This window comes from Lodderomyces beijingensis, assembly GCF_963989305.1.
Source record: "Lodderomyces beijingensis strain CBS 14171 genome assembly, chromosome: 3".
Taxonomy (NCBI): domain Eukaryota; kingdom Fungi; phylum Ascomycota; class Pichiomycetes; order Serinales; family Debaryomycetaceae; genus Lodderomyces; species Lodderomyces beijingensis.
This window is the reverse complement of record NC_089972.1, coordinates 1,890,957-1,909,034: the sequence shown is the minus strand read 5'-3', so window position 1 is coordinate 1,909,034 and position 18,078 is coordinate 1,890,957. Positions and strand designations below refer to the sequence as shown.

The window sequence follows — 18,078 nt, the reverse complement described above, 5'->3', positions numbered from 1 at the left end:
GGGGCGCGGATTTCGCTCGAAATCGAGCTTTGGAGGGCTTTGTAAGAGGAGCGTAGAGGAGATTTTCAAGAGTCACTGCCAAGTGCATCGCACTCGACCATCGTGACTCTCTGAAATCACACGGAACAGAACTCTCTTTTTTTTTGAGCAACTTGCGGGGAAAGAAGGAGGTACCGGATATGGTGCGAGTTCACAAGAGAGAGTTTAGTGTCAACAATAATTAGTAAACAGAAAGGGCAACACTACAGCCAATTTCCCATCCCAAGCTTGCTAAAGAGCAACAGGCGAAGAAATTAACGTTGAGATATATTGTTAGTTTATCTGGCTTATTAGCTAATTGCTTGATCTACTAGCTTCAATCTCTGTGCTGAAGCAGTAGAATATTATTTTGAAAAAGATGGCTGGATGAAAGTCAAACGCATAGGCTTATTGTTACCAACCGCAAATGATTGGCAGTAATTAAAAAAAAAAAAAGAGTCTTTGACTGTGAACAGGGCACGAAGTAGCCAGATGGAATATCATGGCCATGCCCATGGAGAAATCAAACCTTTGAAATTTGCCAGCCCGAGGAGAGGCCCAAGGTACAAGTCGCAAGGCGCAAGGAACCAATGCCCAAAGTTTTTCTCTCATATACTTGTCGAATGCCACAACCAATTTATCCTATCTCTTTTGGACGACATATTGCGGGAAGGGAAGAGAGGGGTGTGTCAGGAAAATGTATTTGCGAGCTGTCCATGACGAAGCAAACACACCCAGAAATAACAAACCCCCTTTAGATTCCACCCGTAGCTGTTTTTATTCGCAAGCTGAAGTTGTATGTATGTGGTTGTGTTCTACTTGAATGCTGCTTCCGAGTTCTAAAATTAATTTGAATTCTAGTGCGAAAGAAAACACAATTCTTGCAGTATGTAGATAGCGGTTAAACCGTTCGATAATACAGAAAGACAGGTCAACCCAGACTTACACGTTGTCACAGGTTTTCCAACCAGAGGGGCTTCCTTGACTGCACGAGGCTCAAAAAATAAAATACAAGTTTAACATCTGTTACAGACAAATAGAAAAGCAGACACACACTCACATACACTCCCGTTTCACTCCTGCAATGCAGTGGACACAGCAGGAGAACAAAGTAGTATGTAAACATAGTAAACAAAAATCAAACAAACAAACAAAAATAAAACAAGTAGAACAATAACTATAGCTGCTGAGAGGCATGAAGAAAAATGCAGTTTACAAGATTAGCTGGCCATGAAAATGGAGATTTCACATAACCCCGAGTGTGGAACTTCATGGCTGCTCTTTTGATTTCAAGAAATTATCTCCTCTGCTATTTTAAACAAGGCACGGAAGGTTTCAGTTATAAAAATGTAACGAATCCCATTTACCATCATATCGAGACTGATTTTTTTTTGAGCTTCCTTATTTATCAGGCAACTATCCAACTGTCCAACCATTTACAGCTTCGTTTTCTATTTTTTTTTGTTTTGGATCAATAGCCTTGAGTTCGATTCAAAGTTGCATCATTTTTTTCCTGTTTTGACTTTTCGTTTTTCTCGTGAAAGGAGTTTTGACACATAAAATACAGGGCCCAGTTTCAACGACCAGGACCAATCCTGATAATTCAAATCCTCCATCGTTTTATAAATCTCGTCACATACAAGGTTAGCGCAATCAGCACCGAAAATTTGAATTCAACCTTACAAGTGATATCCATTCGTTAATAGATCTCATATTACACTACAGTTTTTTTTTTTTTTTTTTGCACCGTCCAAGATTTCCGGAGGAAAAAAAAACCCCCTTGTGTGTGGAAATTTCTGTATTCGCGTCTGTCAGAAATTTACTTTAAATTTTTTTGCACCCATATAAACTTAGGTATCGCCATATAAAAATTTCTGAACATTTGTGAAAAATTTCTGAACATTTGTGAAAAATTTCTGAAAGTCGGTCTAACTTCCCAAAATCACCATTTGCATATCATAAAAACACATTTCATTCAGAACTAGATAAAGTTTAAATAAAAAAAGACAGAAAGAATGAAGTTTGAAATTCTCGCATCCATTGCTGTACTTTTATTTTCCAACTGCCTAAATGCTTTATCCATTCAAAGACAACCAGTAAACTCACAAGCCGTTGAAAGGAGAGGCGGGTTCAATGCCTGGGATTACAATAAAGATACCGTGAGAGGCTTGAACTTGGGTGGTTGGTTTGTGTTGGAACCCTACATCACCCCATCCTTGTTTGGAACTTGGTTGTTTCCACAAAACACACCAGTTGATGAATATCACTTTACCCAGCAATTGGGTAAAGAGGCCGCCAAGAATGTTTTAAACCAACATTGGTCAACTTGGATCACTGAAAACGATTTCAAAGAGTTTAGCAAACAAGGGATCAACACCGTTCGTATCCCCATTGGATACTGGGCGTTCCAATTGTTGGACAACGACCCATATGTGCAAGGCCAAGTCAAGTATCTCGACCAGGCTTTGCAATGGGCCAAAGAGACCAATGTCAAAGTCTGGATTGACTTGCACGGTGTCCCCGGTTCCCAAAACGGATTTGATAACTCTGGTTTGAGAGACCACATTGACTGGCAAAAGGGCGACAATGTCAAGGTCACTTTGAACGTCTTGCAAACCATCTTCAAAAAATACGGTGGTACCAACTACGCAGACGTTGTGAGTGGTATTGAATTGGTCAATGAGCCATTGGGCAGCTCGTTGGACATGGGCCAACTCCACCAATACTTGCAGGATGGCTACACCGATTTGAGAAGCACCGGCTCGTACACTCCAGTAATCATCCACGATGCGTTCCAGCCCAAGGGTTACTGGGACAACTACTTTACCACCGCAGACACCACTTGGAACGTGGTGATTGACCACCACCACTACCAAGTTTTCTCCCCTGGTGAAGTTGAGCGTAATATCGACCAACACTTGAAAGTTGCATGCGACTGGGGATGGGACTATAAAAGTGAAAGCCACTGGCAAGTTGCTGGTGAATGGTCTGCCGCTTTGACCGATTGTGCTCCTTTGCTTAATGGTGTCAATAGAGGTGCTCGTTACAGCGGGCAATACGACAATTCCCCATTCATTGGCTCCTGCGATCCTTACTTGGACATTGCCAAATGGCCCCAGGATTACAAGACTAAGGTTAGAAAATACATTGAGGCGCAATTGGACGCGTTCGAGTACACTGGCGGCTGGATTTTCTGGAACTTGAAAACTGAGAGTGCCGGTGAATGGGATTTCCAAAAGTTGGTCTACAATAAACTATTCCCACAACCATTGACTGACAGGCAGTACCCTAACCAATGTGGTTTCCCAAGCAAGTGAGTCCTCCTCCAAAAAAAGCAAAAATTAGACCTCATCCAAACACACACAAAAAAAAAATCATAGAATTGAGCTCAGAGGGAAAAGGGTATGCGTCGATGTCACTGGGCCAGATAAAACTTTTTTATTCTAGACAGGCGGTTTTGAGTTCCTGACAGCGCACTAGTACAGTCATCAGTTCGCCTTCAACCTTTTTGGTTAGTTCATGTCACTTTTCCTTCACTTCCAAGGCTAAAAAACATTACAAATTTCCATTTTGCTTGTTTGTTTGTTTGTTTGCATTTTGTTTTTTTTTTCATCGTTATTGCTCCTACTCCAAAGACGTTAATTTATAGAGTAGAACAACTCCTTTTTTTGTATATTTATTTTTTATCTTAATAATAGTTATCAATTGGCAAAACACTTGGTCTCTTTTCCCTTAAGCTGAGGAGTTGTTGTTGTATTGAGCTCTACTGCAAAAAAAAATCTTACACCAGAGTTTGATAGTCTCGTAATGTATATTGTGGCTGCAAAATTTTCAGCAGCAACAGAGGCGCGGCTCGTTGAGTCGTGCGTGTATCTCGTTTCAACCTCAAGTGGGCGTGTGTTGCAGAAAAAAAAATAGAAGCAAAAATTACGAGCTGTTGCGAGGCAGTGCGTCGCCAAGTAGTGCACAGGGAGGTAGGGCAAAGGGGTGAAAGGGGGCTGGCAACTGCCCCCTACGGCCTCACCTTCCCCTTTTCCGGTTGAAAGTTCAAAGACCCTCAATTTTGCCGTTTCTTTGTAGTTCCATTGATACCGGACACAGCGAAAGACATTGAGGATGAAGACAGTCGAAACAGTAGGCAAAAATGAGAACAGGAAGAAAATCGTGTCACCAACTATTCGTCCAATGGTCAAGCTTTGCCATGAGGAAAAAAAAAAAAAAAAGAACTGTCGATCGAGGCAATTCGCTGGGACAACCACCAACGCAGATCTCTCTGATCTACCCACCGGTGCCGAAAACCCACTCAAACGAGTAAAATTGAAGGAACATGTAGCCCTATTCAATTATTCGCTTGCACACTGCCAAATGCCCACTTCGTCTTAAACAAGAGCCTCTAACATGAGAGCGGCCGCGCTGCATTCAAAGGTCCAGAGCACCCGCGACAGGTGACCTGAGCTGCTCTCAGTTCTCGAGGTTGCAAGGTGGACTCTACCAAAATTTTGGTCCACCATAGAAGCCCACTGTAAAAGCCCACCTGCAAGCACGTTTTAACCCGAAACGTATTTTAGCTCATTTAAGATACAGCAATTGCGCGCGCTATGCTCAATTCCCACCTCGCTAAAACCAACCATCTTATCAGCAAGTAATAAAAGAAAGAAAAGAACTAAGTCAAATGAGCAAACACTACGAGTGAAAAAGCAGAGTCCCACGAGGGCGGTTTCTAGCCAATCGGGGAAAAGCAGTTGAAGCTGCTAATGTGCCAATGCGTGGTGTGAGTAAAACTCTACATGTGACCATATCTTATCAGCAATAATTTGCAAAGAAAAAAACGCACCATCTCTATACATACTCTAATTGTAAATAAATGAAAAAAATTTTAAAAAAAACCCTCCATGTTTACTGTTTCCCTGCAAGCAAGCCTAGTTCTGCACTGACTTCCTTCAACACTTTGAGTAAAACATCAGAAGCGACTTCATAATCACTCAACTCATTGTAAACCTGCGCCGAGAATCTAGCCCACAACTTGCCATTGTGAGCGAGGCAAGGAGTGTAAGCTTTGTATTGACCCATGCATCTCCTGTAGACAGCGTCATCAATCAGCGACCACTTTTCCACCACCGAGGGAAACTCGTTGGTAGGAACCTCCACCGTTACCATTGTACTGATCAATGTCGAGTCCTTGCTATCCAATACTTGAGTTCCCCATTTCTTTGACACCAAATTGCCTGCGTCTACAGCTAAATTGTGACAGTAGTCGTAGATGGTCCGCTCGCCGCCGCAGATTGTTTGTCTAAACTCGTGCGCATCAGGGATAACTTGAATCGAGGCAAAGTTCTTTGTCCCAGTAAAGAAAAACCTGTCAATCAATCTGTTCTTTTGTTGCTCTCCTGGCAACTCTACATCAGCCGATAGGTACGAATGGCTGATTGGTAAAGTGTGGATGTTTCTATGGTGCTTGGGATCAACATACAATACCGCGCAACCAAATGGGACGTAGAACCACTTGTGCAAGTTGCTAACGTAAAAATCTGGCTTGAGCAAGTCCAAGTTCTGCGGAATACATCCAATTCCATGGGCACCATCAATCAAGGACAAGACGTTGTATTTCTTGCACAACTGGACCATCTGCTTGTGGGGAAAGATGACTCCGGGCATCGAGGAGATGGTGTCAAACATGCACAAAGCGGGCCTGAATTTTTTGAACTTGTCTTCGAACCCTTGCAAAATGTCCTTGTCGCTAACTGGGTATTCCAAGTCCACCACATGGAACTCGATACCAAAATTGTCTTTTAAAAACTTTACCGTGTTACCACACGCACCATAGACAGTACTCTGAATCACAATTGAGTCCCCCTTCTTAAAAGGGTAGCTTCTCAAGCATGTATTGACGCCGGTTGTCGCATTATCAACAATTGCCAAATTGTGGTAATCGCAGTTCAAGACTTGGCCAAGAATCTTCAACGCTGCCACATAAGCGTGCTTTTGGTCATATTTCAAGAATTTATCGGGGTAGGCAGCATTCTCGGTAATGGCTTGCAAGTACTTGTCATGAACTGGTTTGGGTGTTAGACCGTATGAACCGTGGTTTACGGGGTAGACTTCCTTATCTAAATTGGGGAAATACTTTTCGCGGAATTGCTTACCAAAGGGAGTTTCGGGCTCAATCATGTTGGGCTTTGCAGCTGGCGACGAGACTGACAAAAGATTCAACCAGGACAAGATCATTGTGGCCTGCTCCTTGCTTCTTATATCTATATGTAGCTATGTATATGCCCAGTTGCAAGAACTTGAGCTAATGACTAATTGAAGCCGTGAGTCAGATGGGTAGTAGATAAGACCCTCTGTTAATTTTTTGGGCCTGGATTTTGTGTCAGAGCGGGAAAAGGAACCCCCCCCTGGTGGAAAACGGACATATTATTAGTGCTACCAAATTACCATGCCGGCTTTCTATACGCTATTACTGTATTACAGTGGACTCACCGAGGATCCGTTTTCGCCGGCACTGGCGAGACGTTTATTGTGGGATGTCTTTCTTTCAAGGGTTGGAGTTTCTGGGGTAATGCAGCAATATATCAGTGCTGGTGTGTTCTTTCTTCCAGACTACAGCTACAAGGTTGTCAACGGTTTACTCTAGTTGTGAGTTGAGTATCAGCACCATGTCCCGGTCAATCAAATTTTTTGTTGAAATGCATCCTTCTCCCCACCAATCTTTTGCAAAAAGACCATTAGTGTTGATGTTAAGCTTCTTTCTATGATGGTTGCAAATAGCACCTCGACCCACCACAGCACGAAAGTTGAAAAAAAAAAGATGCCTGGCTCGAGGGGTTTGTGTTGATTATGGGTGCAAAATCTGCCACCTAAGCCCATTCCCGCGCACCTAGGCCCGTGCCCGCGCGCGCAAATTGCAGCTGCCGCAAGTCAGTGCCCCCCACCCCCAACCAGGGAATTTAAGGGGGGGGGGGAGGGCTTGCTAACTCCCACTTGCACTTTGCATTGCTCATATTTTTGACGCAAATTGTAATTTTTTTGCCACCAGGGAGTCTTTTGATTGCGTGCTATATTTTGAGCAGCAAAGCAATCTTTTGACGACTTCTCGCCACAGTAGATTGCGAGTACTTGGAGCAAGGCAAAGGAGGAAATGACCCGTGCGCAATTGTTCTTTTTCCCTCCACGACTCCCAAAAGTACTTGGCCTTGAAGCGGAGTGGTTTGCCCTGCTCCAAAGAGCATCTTGGCTCTTCAATTGTGGGATCTGTCCTATATCTTATTTTGCTGCTTGATGGCGTTCAGAACTAGAGAGTATAGCTGGTGGTCCCTTGAAAGCTTTGTATTTCCATTTTGAGTAACGTGCGGCTTCTGCAATTTAATTTTTTTTTTTTTTTTTTTTAAATTCTCTTCGCAGCTCATTCCACAGGCAAGCGAATCGGAGCTCGTTTCAGTGGTGAAGAACCAACCCCCACATGTATTAGACGACATCAAGAAGGAGGAAGTTGCTTTTCATCATCAAATAAGATAAATAAAAAGAACTGGCAGAGAGCATGCATAAACTAGTCTTCAACAGATCAACGCTACTAAGCATGCGGCGAAGGGCACTTCCCATCTACGAGCCGAGCTTGTTTAGACGACTGCCACAGCATTTGTTCCAGTTCAACCCCTCAAGGAGCATAACCCACTCGCTCATCCTCTTGCAGCAGCAGTCACAAGACCTGAAAGACAATAGGGCGGATAAAGGCAATGAAAAGCACAAGGAACACAGACATCACATACCCAGCCCGAGCGAAATCATCCCGCACGTCACTAAAGAGCAGTTGTTGGCAAGGGCAAACAACTTCTATTCGCGATTGCGAGTGCGGATCAAGTGGTTGCTAAAAAAGTCGAACCGACCCTACAACACCGACGATTACTCGGCGTTCTTCTCGTGGCTCGTGGTGGGCAATGTGCTCTTGTTCTTTCTTGCCACCACCACGTTTGTCTCGATTGTCATTTTCACGGCCAACACCGTTTTTGCCCAGGAGTTTGTGGCAAAGAAGATAGGCGAGTTTATCACCAAGAATTCAAACATGACCGTCACTTTCGAAAGTGCTATAGTTCCCGGATGGTCGGATGGCAAGATCAGCTTTAGGAAATGTTTCGTCAGTAGGCGCCCAAAGAAGATTGAGAAATTCACAAAGGGGTCGCAACAGGAGGCTTACGAGAAAAGCTTGCAAAACTATAGCAAGGAGGAGGATACCGAGGACCAAAAGGACTTCTTTGAAGATGATGGCAACTACACCCAGTTTGACTTGACCATCGAAGAAGTCAACATATCGCTTTCATTCAACAAATGGGTGAATGGAACGGGCATCATTGAAACGATGGACATGAAAGGATTGCGAGGAGTTGTAGATAGAACACACGTGCGTTGGGACCCCAACGATGACGCGAGAAACTACAAAAACGTTTACCAGCCGGGAGATTTTGAAATCGAGGATTTCAAGATGGAAGACATTTTATTCGAGTTGAAGCAACCAAACGATTTCCGGGTCTTTGACGTGGCGATTTTCAACTGTGAACTTTCAAAGTTGAGAAAACACTGGCTCTTTTACGATTTTTTGAACGCCAACGTTATGAGCGGCTCATACGATAATTCCTTATTCACGATCCACAAGAAGCAGCGCTTGACCGATTTCGCCACCGACTCATCTGAACCAGGCGATTTTTCGAGCCAGTGGAAGAGAATCACGTGCTTGAGAGTGGATGGTTTAAACATTGACCACCTCAACAAAGGGTTGGAGGGCCCCTTTGGGTGGATCACCAGCGGTAAAGTGGATTTACTTGGCGAGATTATGGTTCCACAAGAGCACAGCGAGATAACGGTTACCGAGATTGTCAACTCAATAGCAAGCTCAATTAAAAAAGAAGCAACTCGATATAAAAACCCCGAAGTTCACTCCAAGCACCCAGATTTGCACACAAGATTAACAAGCAACGACTATAAAGACATTTCCAAATATTTTGTGCTAGATTTGACTCTTAGGTTGAACAATGTCAGAGCCACAGTTCCATTCAAGGCCCCCGAACTCACCTATGTCAACTATGCCTTGATACGGCCAATCGTCGCTTACATAAACTCCAAAAACACATTTATTGAGATCCACAACCGAATCGTTAAAAATATACTGGACTTTGATGGCTCGTGGACGCTCTACGACTCTTTGCTCATGGATGATATATCGGAGGAAGTATATGACAATTTTGCCGAGTACGTGGTTGACGAGGAAGCCCGAGTCATGAGGGCCAAGAGGGTTGGCTTCTGGTCGCTTCAATTGTTGGCGCAGATGGTACTTCTAGGACTTGGAACATTGGCATGATCTCTCACACTCACTAGCACAGCAAATCATTCACATTTGCAAAATCAACACCAAAACTGCTACGTAGCAACAAAGACTGATAATCGTCAAAGCTAATACATAATCGCCCCCCGTCTTGTACATTTCCATATTCTTTTCCGGATTGTAAAACACGTCGACACATGAGGACTGGTAAACACCCAAAAAGTAAAGAAAACAGCCATAGATTGTGTAAATAGTGCCAACAGGCAAGAATTCCTTGGAGAATAGCTTGATGATCAAGATCGAGAATGATAAGCAACCAATCGACGTTCTCGTGTAGGCACCTTCGTAGGTTCTCTGATGTGCCCTTATATCCAACTTTAAATTATTCGCAAACACGTCAAGCCTCGAGGGAAGCCTATCCCTCAATGGCCGGGGCGCTGGTTCATCTGACAATTGTGCTGCTTCGTTGGACATATCTTTTGGTGAGTTGTTGCAAGCAAGTTTGAACTTGTGTATCAAAGCCTCAACTCTTGACTCTCTTTTATTCTTCCGTTAGTATTCCTCAAGCTCGTGATATCTCAAGAAAAAACCGATGTCAATATCGCAACACGATAGCATATTACCATTAACAACAACAACAGAAATATATACATAGCAGTACACAATCAACGAAACGATGGTTGCCGCCAGAAGACACTGGGCGAAACTCAGACTACCACCAAAGTTCTTGGCCACCTTGCCCGTATTTCTTCCGCCAGTATCCAAGACACAGCTCAAGAAGCTAGCACAGGCAGAAAGGCGAGCGGCGGCGGCGGCGGCAGCAGCAGCAGCCTCGGGAATACCCGCCAACTCGCAAAAGTCATCGCCAACACCTGAAGTCAGCTCTGGTCATGCTATGGGCCATGCTTTCAACAGCAGCAGCGGAGGGGTTCCAGTTTCGGGAGGAGTGAGCCAGTACAAAATCAACGCGGGACTAAAAGAATCGTCGACTTCGGGGTTGACGATGAACAACGTCAACAGCTTATACTCGCTAGATAAATCGGGCAAGCCATGCAGGCGATGGGTCAAAAGACCGCGCCTGTTCAAGACTTTTACTGGGTTCAAGATCGACTACAATCGATACGAGCCGGAAGCTACATCCGATGCCGAGGAAAAGAGCAATGGGGTCGAGGCTAACGGCGACAAAATTAACGGCGACGACATGATCAGGGAAGAATCGGTCGACGTTGTCAAGACTGAAGTGGCTGTCTAGTGTGTGTGTATATGTAAATTGAGCGTAATTAATACACTTGGTCCCTCCTACCAGACTTCATACCTCTCTCCATATGTACTGAAAAATATTTCAACAAAATAAAAGGACGAAAAAGATCTTCTCGAATCACTCTTGATATGATGCAAAAAACAAAAAAAAATCTTCGGTCAACGTTTCCAACCACCGATGATTGGGCTTAGAAGGGTGTCAAGGGTGTTGTTGTTGAGGCGGCTATCGGCGTATAGACTACTATCGACCAAAGTGAAAGAAGTTGAGTCATCGACAAACTCAAACCATGCTATCTCGATGCGACAATTACTATATACAACAGACGAGACATCGCCAGGGTCGATATTCTTCTTGCCTCACGGCACGCGAGTGTTGAACAAACTCATTCAGTTTATGAAGAATCAGCAGATTAAGTACGGGTTTCAAGAGGTGGTGACGCCGTTGATCTTTAAAACGAAATTGTGGAAGAAATCGGGACATTGGGACAACTACAAGGAGGATATGTTCAAAGTGGTGGGGAATGACGCCTCGAAAGACGAAGTTGCACATTCACACGAGGAGCACGAGTACGGATTGAAGCCCATGAACTGTCCCGGTCATTGCATGATCTTTGCCAAGTTCAACAGAACCTACAACGAGCTTCCAGTGCGGTACTCCGATTTCAGCTCCTTGCACAGAAACGAAGCGAGTGGCGCGTTGAGCGGATTGACCCGTGTGCGTAGGTTCCATCAGGACGACGGGCACATTTTCTGCGACATGACCCATATAGATCAAGAGATTGAAAACACAATCAACCTCATCAAGGACACATATGCGGTGTTTGGCATCAGCAATATCGAATATTACTTGTCGACGAGACCCGAGGAGAAATTCATTGGAGATATAGAAACTTGGGACGCGGCTGAGCTGAAACTAAAGCAAGTCTTGGACTCGTCAGCGGGCAAGGGGAACTGGGAGGTGCGCGAAGGCGATGGTGCTTTTTACGGCCCCAAGATTGACGTTCTCTTGACGGATGCGTTTGAAAAGAAACACCAAGTTGCCACTATTCAGCTCGACTTTCAGTTACCGAAAAGGTTTGATCTAAAGTATGTGTCGGCGGATGGCTCCATCGATAAACAACCAATCTTGATCCACAGAGCAGTGTTTGGATCGCTTGAAAGATTCTTTGCTATATTGCTCGACCATTTCCAAGGTAAATGGCCCTTTTGGATCAATCCAAGACAAGCTATTGTGATTCCAGTCAATGAGACCCACATTGGCAAAGCAGAGGAGTTGCAGAGAAAATTATGCGGCGATATCATAAACCACGAGCAAGCAGTTTCCCCCTTGACCGGATTCAATTTCCACGTTGACATAGACAAGCGGCCCGCGACAATAGGTGCAAGGACCAAAGAGGCGATTCAAAAGGGCTATTCGTACATTATCTTGTTGGGAGATAAGGACATTGCCAACGGCACCTACGCTGTCAGAACTCGCGATGACCGCACAATAACAAGCATGACGAGCGACGAAATCTATCAAATGTTTATAGACTTAGAGAGAGCGTATAAATAGGCCGTTTTTTTTTTTACAACTTTTATCTCTGTTTTACTTTTTTTTTTTTTTTAGTATTCTTTTTGAAAATGAAAAGAGTCATCTAACCTGGTCTACTTACCTCCCGTAACCCTTGCTGACTAGTATCTTGTCAATCTCGAGCCAGAAATCCTTGACAATCACCTTGTCCTTGAACCTCTTATCCCCACGATCCACTTTTATCTCTCGTACGTTCCAATCTCTGATTTGAGGCGGCGTGCTCTCACCTTGATAACCGACATAAAAGCCCGCGTATTTTTGAAATAAAGCTTCAGGCTGCGATGGCGTATACTTTGCAAACTGCCAAGTTTGGCCAGTAGTGAAAACGGCAATGACTCGGTTCCAGTACTCGGGACTCGTAAACAAATCGGTATTGTCGACAACCATAATCTTTTGTGCTGCAGAGACCAAGTTATCGGACCGGTGGTTGAGTATCACCACGCCGGATTTCGGCCTATTCGTGGGGACGGGCTCGGTGTAGTGGCCTTCTTCGAAAAAAGTTTTGATGTTCGATAACGACAACAATGCCGTTGTTGCTGGAGACACAATGATTATTGGTTGCTTCTTTGGACCCGTTGACTTTTGCACTGCCTTGGTCTTCTTATCCGAACGCTTTAGGTCACGCATAAACTTCTTGGCGTCGGATATCAAATAACCAAAATCGATATTCTTTGACCCTCTCAAGGCCGCGTTATGGTCGATTGATTCCCGCTCAAACTGCTTTATCCTGTCCAACTGGGGGTCTTCTAGTTTCCGTTTCCTCGATATTTCCGCAATCGATTCATTCCCAGCCTTTGCTGACTTGTTCTTCTCGTCCGACTCCAACCCTTCGATGAAAGTGCACGTATCAGTGCTTCCATTCAACCATGTACTTAGCTCGTTACGATTCAAGTATTTAAACGATGCAATGCCCAACTCGGCAGCTTTCGCTTTGTAGTCGACATTAGGCTCACCTTCCTGAAGCCAGCAAAAGACCACTGATTTCAAATCTTGTTGTTTGTCTTCGTTTATGAAATTCGTGATTGAGCCTAGTTTGAATTTTGTTGTGTCTTTGCCAAACTGCACATCAACAGCGTCCTGAATCTGCTCCGTTTTTTCTCCATCTTCTTTGAAAAACACAATCGGCTCATTGCCAGTTGTAGCTGAACGTAGAGCCTTTAGCGACTCGAGGCCCGACATTGTTGTAATTGTGTTGTGTTGTGTTTGGGCTGGACTGGCCTGGATGTGCGTAGAAGGTGAAAAATTGGTGTTCCAACGGGAGGTTTTTTTTTCATGCTTGTTTTCTTTCCCCAAGCCTGGAACCATTCCAGGTAACCGATGCTAGCAGGATCAAGAGTGGTGTAGTCTTTAACAGCCACACACATACACTTACAAGGTTCAAAGACTGCTCTGGCAACTCACTATTCAGATATACGGGTTAGGGTAGCTGGAACTAGTCTACGGTAATAAGATGATACAAGAACCGTCGCGTATTCTCTAGTTATTGCAATCATATACTCGCTACGACGCTATAGCTGTTGTTATTTAATCTTATCGTTGTTGGACCTCTCAATCGTTGACAGCGGCAAAATACTATTCCATTCAAAACCAAGAATGAGTTATACCGTTGACCAGGTTAGCCAGTGGTTGAACGAATCAGCTAGCACACTAGAGAATGCCCAAAAGTTGTGCACGAAAGCGCAGGAACTACTCCACGTCACGTACCATCAGATGGCCGAGTTGTTGCCGGACGAAGTGGACACCACGGTGTTTATGTTTGACTCGTATCAAAGACAGTTTGAACTGTTGAACAAGATCGTACTTCTGGTTAGAGAGAACTTGCGGATCAAAGTGGACAAAGCGGTCACCAAGATCGATTCGGTGCTCAAGTCGCAGTTGGAAGAATTGAACAAGGTCATCAAACAATTGAGCAATACCGAGGTGCCGTCGTTTCTACAGACGGATGAAATTGAAAGCAAGCGTCTAATTGATTTTGTAGCCATTGAGCAAACCGTGTTGCTCCAGCAGAACATTGACATCTACAAGTTAAACTGTCAAAAAATCCGAAATCTCCTAAACAAACACTTCCAATCTGAGTTACAGGATAGATACCTGGCGTTTCAAAAACTGCACGGCCCCATAGTAAAGGGGTATGAAGGTTTAGACCCGGTCCGGTTTGAATTAAAGTCGGCACAGGGAAACTTGTTAGAATCAAAGGGCCAGATTGGAGTCATTCTAAGAGAGAACCAGTCGCTAGAGAAGGAGTTGGTGTCGATGTTGCAAATGTTTACAAACCATTACGACCAATGCACAAAAGCTGTAGAGTTGTTGTCCACTGAAACCAGTGGAATCACCGTCAATTTGGAGGTTTTGGAGGTGGATGCACAAGAACTTGGGGACGTTTTCAAAGAATTGAAAGCTGTGTGCGATATTATAGAACGAAATGCCACCAGGTCAGAGAAATTGTACTCTAATTACTGCAGCTACGTTGACAACAGTATCAGCCACATGAAGGAGGAGTTGAACAAGTTTAGAGATTTCAAAACAAGATCCGTGCCGCAATTTTTGGCGTTGGAAAGTCGATGTCAGGAGGTTATCAAAACAAGCTCGATAGCAGATGCAGAGTTGCAGAACTTGCCGCCGTGCGAGATCTACGCCGAGACTGTGAAACAGCTCACGTCCCACTACAGACAGTTTTTGGAGATTTACAAGACAAACTATTTGACAGAGCTCCATCACGAGCAGTTTTTGTATCCGAAAAAGTTTCTCAAACGGGTTGGAGAGTTTTTGAATGAGGATCTATATAGGATGCAGTTGGACGAAACAGCGCATCGGAAAAAATGGTTGTCCAAGTACGGTGATTTCATTCCAAAAGAATGGAAACTACCGGGAGAGCAAGAGTTGCCCATGGTGGTCCAGGTGGTCACGGAAGGCTTGGAGCATATACAAAGCACCGAGGGCGTTGAAGGGTTTAACGAAGGAGAGGAGAAGAAGTTGTTGGCCTTGATGCGAGGGTTGCGTGATACCACCAACCCGCAATAACTGGAAAGGTTATTTTTCTCGATCAAACAAACTCCAGTTTTAATCAGACAAGAACAGGAACAAGAACCACGGCAATAACTTGGATCTAGGAGAACTAGACTGCTTGTCTGAGATTACGAAGATCTGGTAAACGAGAAACAAGTTGCTCCCACTTTCCCTTGTCCCTACGCCCTCATTTTATGGAATCCCAGGGACTGAGCGTCTTGAAGAGCAGCTTCAGCATTTTTTTTTTTTGATTTTGTTTGCAACAATTGCAGTGCATCTAAAGACTAGCTACGCGGTCTATTGACAACTTATCAAATCTCTCCCATGGGGTTCACAGCCTCAGTTCTACTTCCCTGAAAGATATAGACCGTTGAGCTCCTTTTCCCTATCGTTAACTTTGTCTGGGAAAAGCGGTAATCCTTTGAAGGACCGCGGTGTTCCACATCGCATGTGGTGTATTATGTTGAAATATAAATATGTGAGTTGCAAAAATTTAGTAAGTAAAGGTTTTGGCGCACCCAAATTAAATCGAGATATCCTTGTTATTCGATGAGCATATATAAACACACACATTGACTTGTATGAATGGCCTCCAACTTTCAAAATGGGAGAGTAGCATTCGAATCTCTGAAGGATGGAGCTTCAGATGAGCAACAGGGCTCTACAACTACAAACTACAAAATGGGCCTGATGATGTCTTCTGTGCACAACGAGTACTCCGATTTGGAAGATGAAAGCTCAGAGGAAACTTTCGAAGAGACTGAACCAGCCAACGTTCCACAAGCTAGTGATGCCGATGATTACAAAGATGTCTCGGGGAAATACACCCGATACGGTATTGGAGCCAAATTGATGATGAAGATGGGATATCAGCAAGGTAAAGGCCTAGGTTCTGACCAATCTGGCATTGTCAATCCTATTGAATCGGTGGGAACAAAGGGCAGAGCCGGTATTGGATCGGCAAAGCAGACGGTCACGGATAAAGGCTCTGCGGCGGTAGCGGCAGCAGCAACAGGTACAAAAGCGGCTCTTGTACTGGATGAAGAAAGCGATATGGACGACGCGGAGACAAAGGAGATGGGTCGGTTGAAACTAAAAGTTTTCGACATCTTGCTCAAGTTGGAAAAGTTTGGACTCGAGTTACCGGGCCATCTTTCAAACTGGGCTCAAGGACTACGGCAGGGCGTGCCAACTCTATTGGATCCCATAGAAAACACTTATAGACAGCTCAAGGATATATATGAAAACATGATGGTTTTGGACCAGAGACAAAAATCGATGGATTTTGAATTATCTCAATCTTATGATCTTGAAACTGAGATCGAAGACGAGATACTGCAATTAGAGGCAACGCAGAACTTGTTTCGTGATATTGACGTCGACAAGTTTTCAGAATCCTTGTCCTTGTCCTCTTCCTCCTCCACCTCCATCATTGACAAGTCATGGCTCCAACAGATATCGCTATTCAAGGACTCTTCCATGATCAAGAGTGATCTCCAAGAATCCGCATTTTTGAGCTTGGTGCAATCAAAACTCGCCAGCTTGCTCAGTGTGGACCTAGCGGATTTGGAAATGCAAGAGAGCGTCGTGATTCCGGCACTACATGAGCTATCACGATATTTTCTTTCGACACATGCACAGAGAGGCGGCAGCCCTGCCCAGCTTGATCTTTATTTATTGAAATATTACTCAGATTCATTCAAAAAACTCATCACGAGTACTAGGGAGGCCCATGGAGATCAAACTTGTGACCAAGTAATGGTTGCAATATTGTCGCTTTGGCTGAGTTTACCTGTCTTTGTCGACATGGACGGTGCCTTGTATTGGCTCTTGCAAGAGATATTTGCAAATCGCATGGCCTGGTACATCGACGCCTGGGATCCGCATTCGACGCATATATTAGACATTATCGTGATGGACTACTTGACTGTGTTTTCTAGACAAACCGGTGCCCAGTTGAGCAGAGTCTACAATGCGTTGACAGCAAAGATTCATGGTTACTTGGACCATGATAGCACAAACTCCATGTGGTTTGAGCTCAAGCTGGCCACGAAACTCCGTGACACAAGGACCCAATTGGAGTTGATATTCAACATCTTGCTACCGCAAATTGCTGTTCACAACAGCAAGCTGCAATCGGCCTCACTTGCTAGTTTAGCGGAAAAATCGCTTGTCAGCTGGATAAGCGAATCCAATCTTGATGATGAATTCACATTTGATGTTTTGTTAACGGTGTGCCAAGCTGCCAAGTTCAAATCCAGTTTGCGCATCCTTCAGTATATGGTTTTCAACAAATGGCTACAAATTGCAGTTCAACTCCATGCGAACCAAACGGATCCGACCCGAATACCGCGGTGGTTTTCGAAATGGTATTCGTATTTCACGCAGAAACTGGCCATTATGGACGATGATGATGATGTGTTTGAGGAAGTGGTCACGTGGTATTTGGCGAAGGCATTGAAGATGATTCAACTGAATTTCGACCTGAATGAATGCCAATCTTTACCGAGATTAAATGGCGAGATACTACCTACACCTGACCAATTTTTTCACTTTGACCATGCGAGCACACCCGATGCCAGTGGTCTAGCGTCTGACCAATTGATGGTTACATTCAAGGATATGGTTGATGATTTCTGTTTCGATCATGGCATATCAGTGACTTCCTTGCGAGGAAGATTCCATGAAACAAAAGGGTTCCCCATCATGGAGTTTGCCCGAGGGCAAGGCAGGCCCATACACGCGTACATTAACGATGAAGTATTGTGGATTTGCAGTTCTTCTGGAGACCCTGAAAGAGGCGACTACGAGCCAATTGATTTTACAACCCTACTGGACATTGTATAGAAGCGTAGTAGCTACAAAAAAAAAAATGAAACATGAATTATACGATATTTGGCTAACCGCA

The 18,078-nt window shown here is 44.2% G+C and overlaps 9 protein-coding genes across 9 annotated transcripts; 6 read left to right on the top strand and 3 right to left on the bottom strand. All coding sequences in view use genetic code 12, as the record gives it.

The window, feature by feature from the left end:
• Nucleotides 1-2,033: 2,033 nt before the first annotated feature.
• Nucleotides 2,034-3,335, top strand: LODBEIA_P29120 (uncharacterized protein; the record flags this gene model as incomplete). The annotated part of the gene is made up of 1 exon (XM_066972964.1): nucleotides 2,034-3,335. One exon carries the CDS (start codon nucleotides 2,034-2,036, stop codon nucleotides 3,333-3,335), a length of 1,302 nt encoding a protein of 433 aa, XP_066829850.1.
• Nucleotides 3,336-4,914: 1,579 nt separating this feature from the next.
• LODBEIA_P29110 (uncharacterized protein) lies at nucleotides 4,915-6,243 on the bottom strand (the record flags this gene model as incomplete). Its single annotated transcript, XM_066972963.1, has 1 exon — nucleotides 4,915-6,243. The coding sequence occupies one exon, from the start codon at nucleotides 6,241-6,243 to the stop codon at nucleotides 4,915-4,917; it is 1,329 nt and encodes a 442-aa protein (XP_066829849.1).
• A 1,351-nt stretch (nucleotides 6,244-7,594) lies between these two features.
• On the top strand, nucleotides 7,595-9,367 carry LODBEIA_P29100 (uncharacterized protein; the record flags this gene model as incomplete). The annotated part of the gene is made up of 1 exon (XM_066972962.1): nucleotides 7,595-9,367. One exon carries the CDS (start codon nucleotides 7,595-7,597, stop codon nucleotides 9,365-9,367), a length of 1,773 nt encoding a protein of 590 aa, XP_066829848.1.
• Nucleotides 9,368-9,397: 30 nt separating this feature from the next.
• LODBEIA_P29090 (uncharacterized protein) lies at nucleotides 9,398-9,805 on the bottom strand (the record flags this gene model as incomplete). Its single annotated transcript, XM_066972960.1, has 1 exon — nucleotides 9,398-9,805. One exon carries the CDS (start codon nucleotides 9,803-9,805, stop codon nucleotides 9,398-9,400), a length of 408 nt encoding a protein of 135 aa, XP_066829847.1.
• A 202-nt stretch (nucleotides 9,806-10,007) lies between these two features.
• Nucleotides 10,008-10,583, top strand: LODBEIA_P29080 (uncharacterized protein; the record flags this gene model as incomplete). Its single annotated transcript, XM_066972959.1, has 1 exon — nucleotides 10,008-10,583. The coding sequence occupies one exon, from the start codon at nucleotides 10,008-10,010 to the stop codon at nucleotides 10,581-10,583; it is 576 nt and encodes a 191-aa protein (XP_066829846.1).
• A 186-nt stretch (nucleotides 10,584-10,769) lies between these two features.
• Nucleotides 10,770-12,146, top strand: LODBEIA_P29070 (uncharacterized protein; the record flags this gene model as incomplete). The annotated part of the gene is made up of 1 exon (XM_066972958.1): nucleotides 10,770-12,146. One exon carries the CDS (start codon nucleotides 10,770-10,772, stop codon nucleotides 12,144-12,146), a length of 1,377 nt encoding a protein of 458 aa, XP_066829845.1.
• Nucleotides 12,147-12,242: 96 nt separating this feature from the next.
• LODBEIA_P29060 (uncharacterized protein) lies at nucleotides 12,243-13,469 on the bottom strand (the record flags this gene model as incomplete). The annotated part of the gene is made up of 1 exon (XM_066972957.1): nucleotides 12,243-13,469. The coding sequence occupies one exon, from the start codon at nucleotides 13,467-13,469 to the stop codon at nucleotides 12,243-12,245; it is 1,227 nt and encodes a 408-aa protein (XP_066829844.1).
• Nucleotides 13,470-13,757: 288 nt separating this feature from the next.
• On the top strand, nucleotides 13,758-15,185 carry LODBEIA_P29050 (uncharacterized protein; the record flags this gene model as incomplete). The annotated part of the gene is made up of 1 exon (XM_066972956.1): nucleotides 13,758-15,185. The coding sequence occupies one exon, from the start codon at nucleotides 13,758-13,760 to the stop codon at nucleotides 15,183-15,185; it is 1,428 nt and encodes a 475-aa protein (XP_066829843.1).
• Nucleotides 15,186-15,755: 570 nt separating this feature from the next.
• LODBEIA_P29040 (uncharacterized protein) lies at nucleotides 15,756-18,017 on the top strand (the record flags this gene model as incomplete). The annotated part of the gene is made up of 1 exon (XM_066972955.1): nucleotides 15,756-18,017. The coding sequence occupies one exon, from the start codon at nucleotides 15,756-15,758 to the stop codon at nucleotides 18,015-18,017; it is 2,262 nt and encodes a 753-aa protein (XP_066829842.1).
• Between the last annotated feature and the right edge of the window lie 61 nt (nucleotides 18,018-18,078).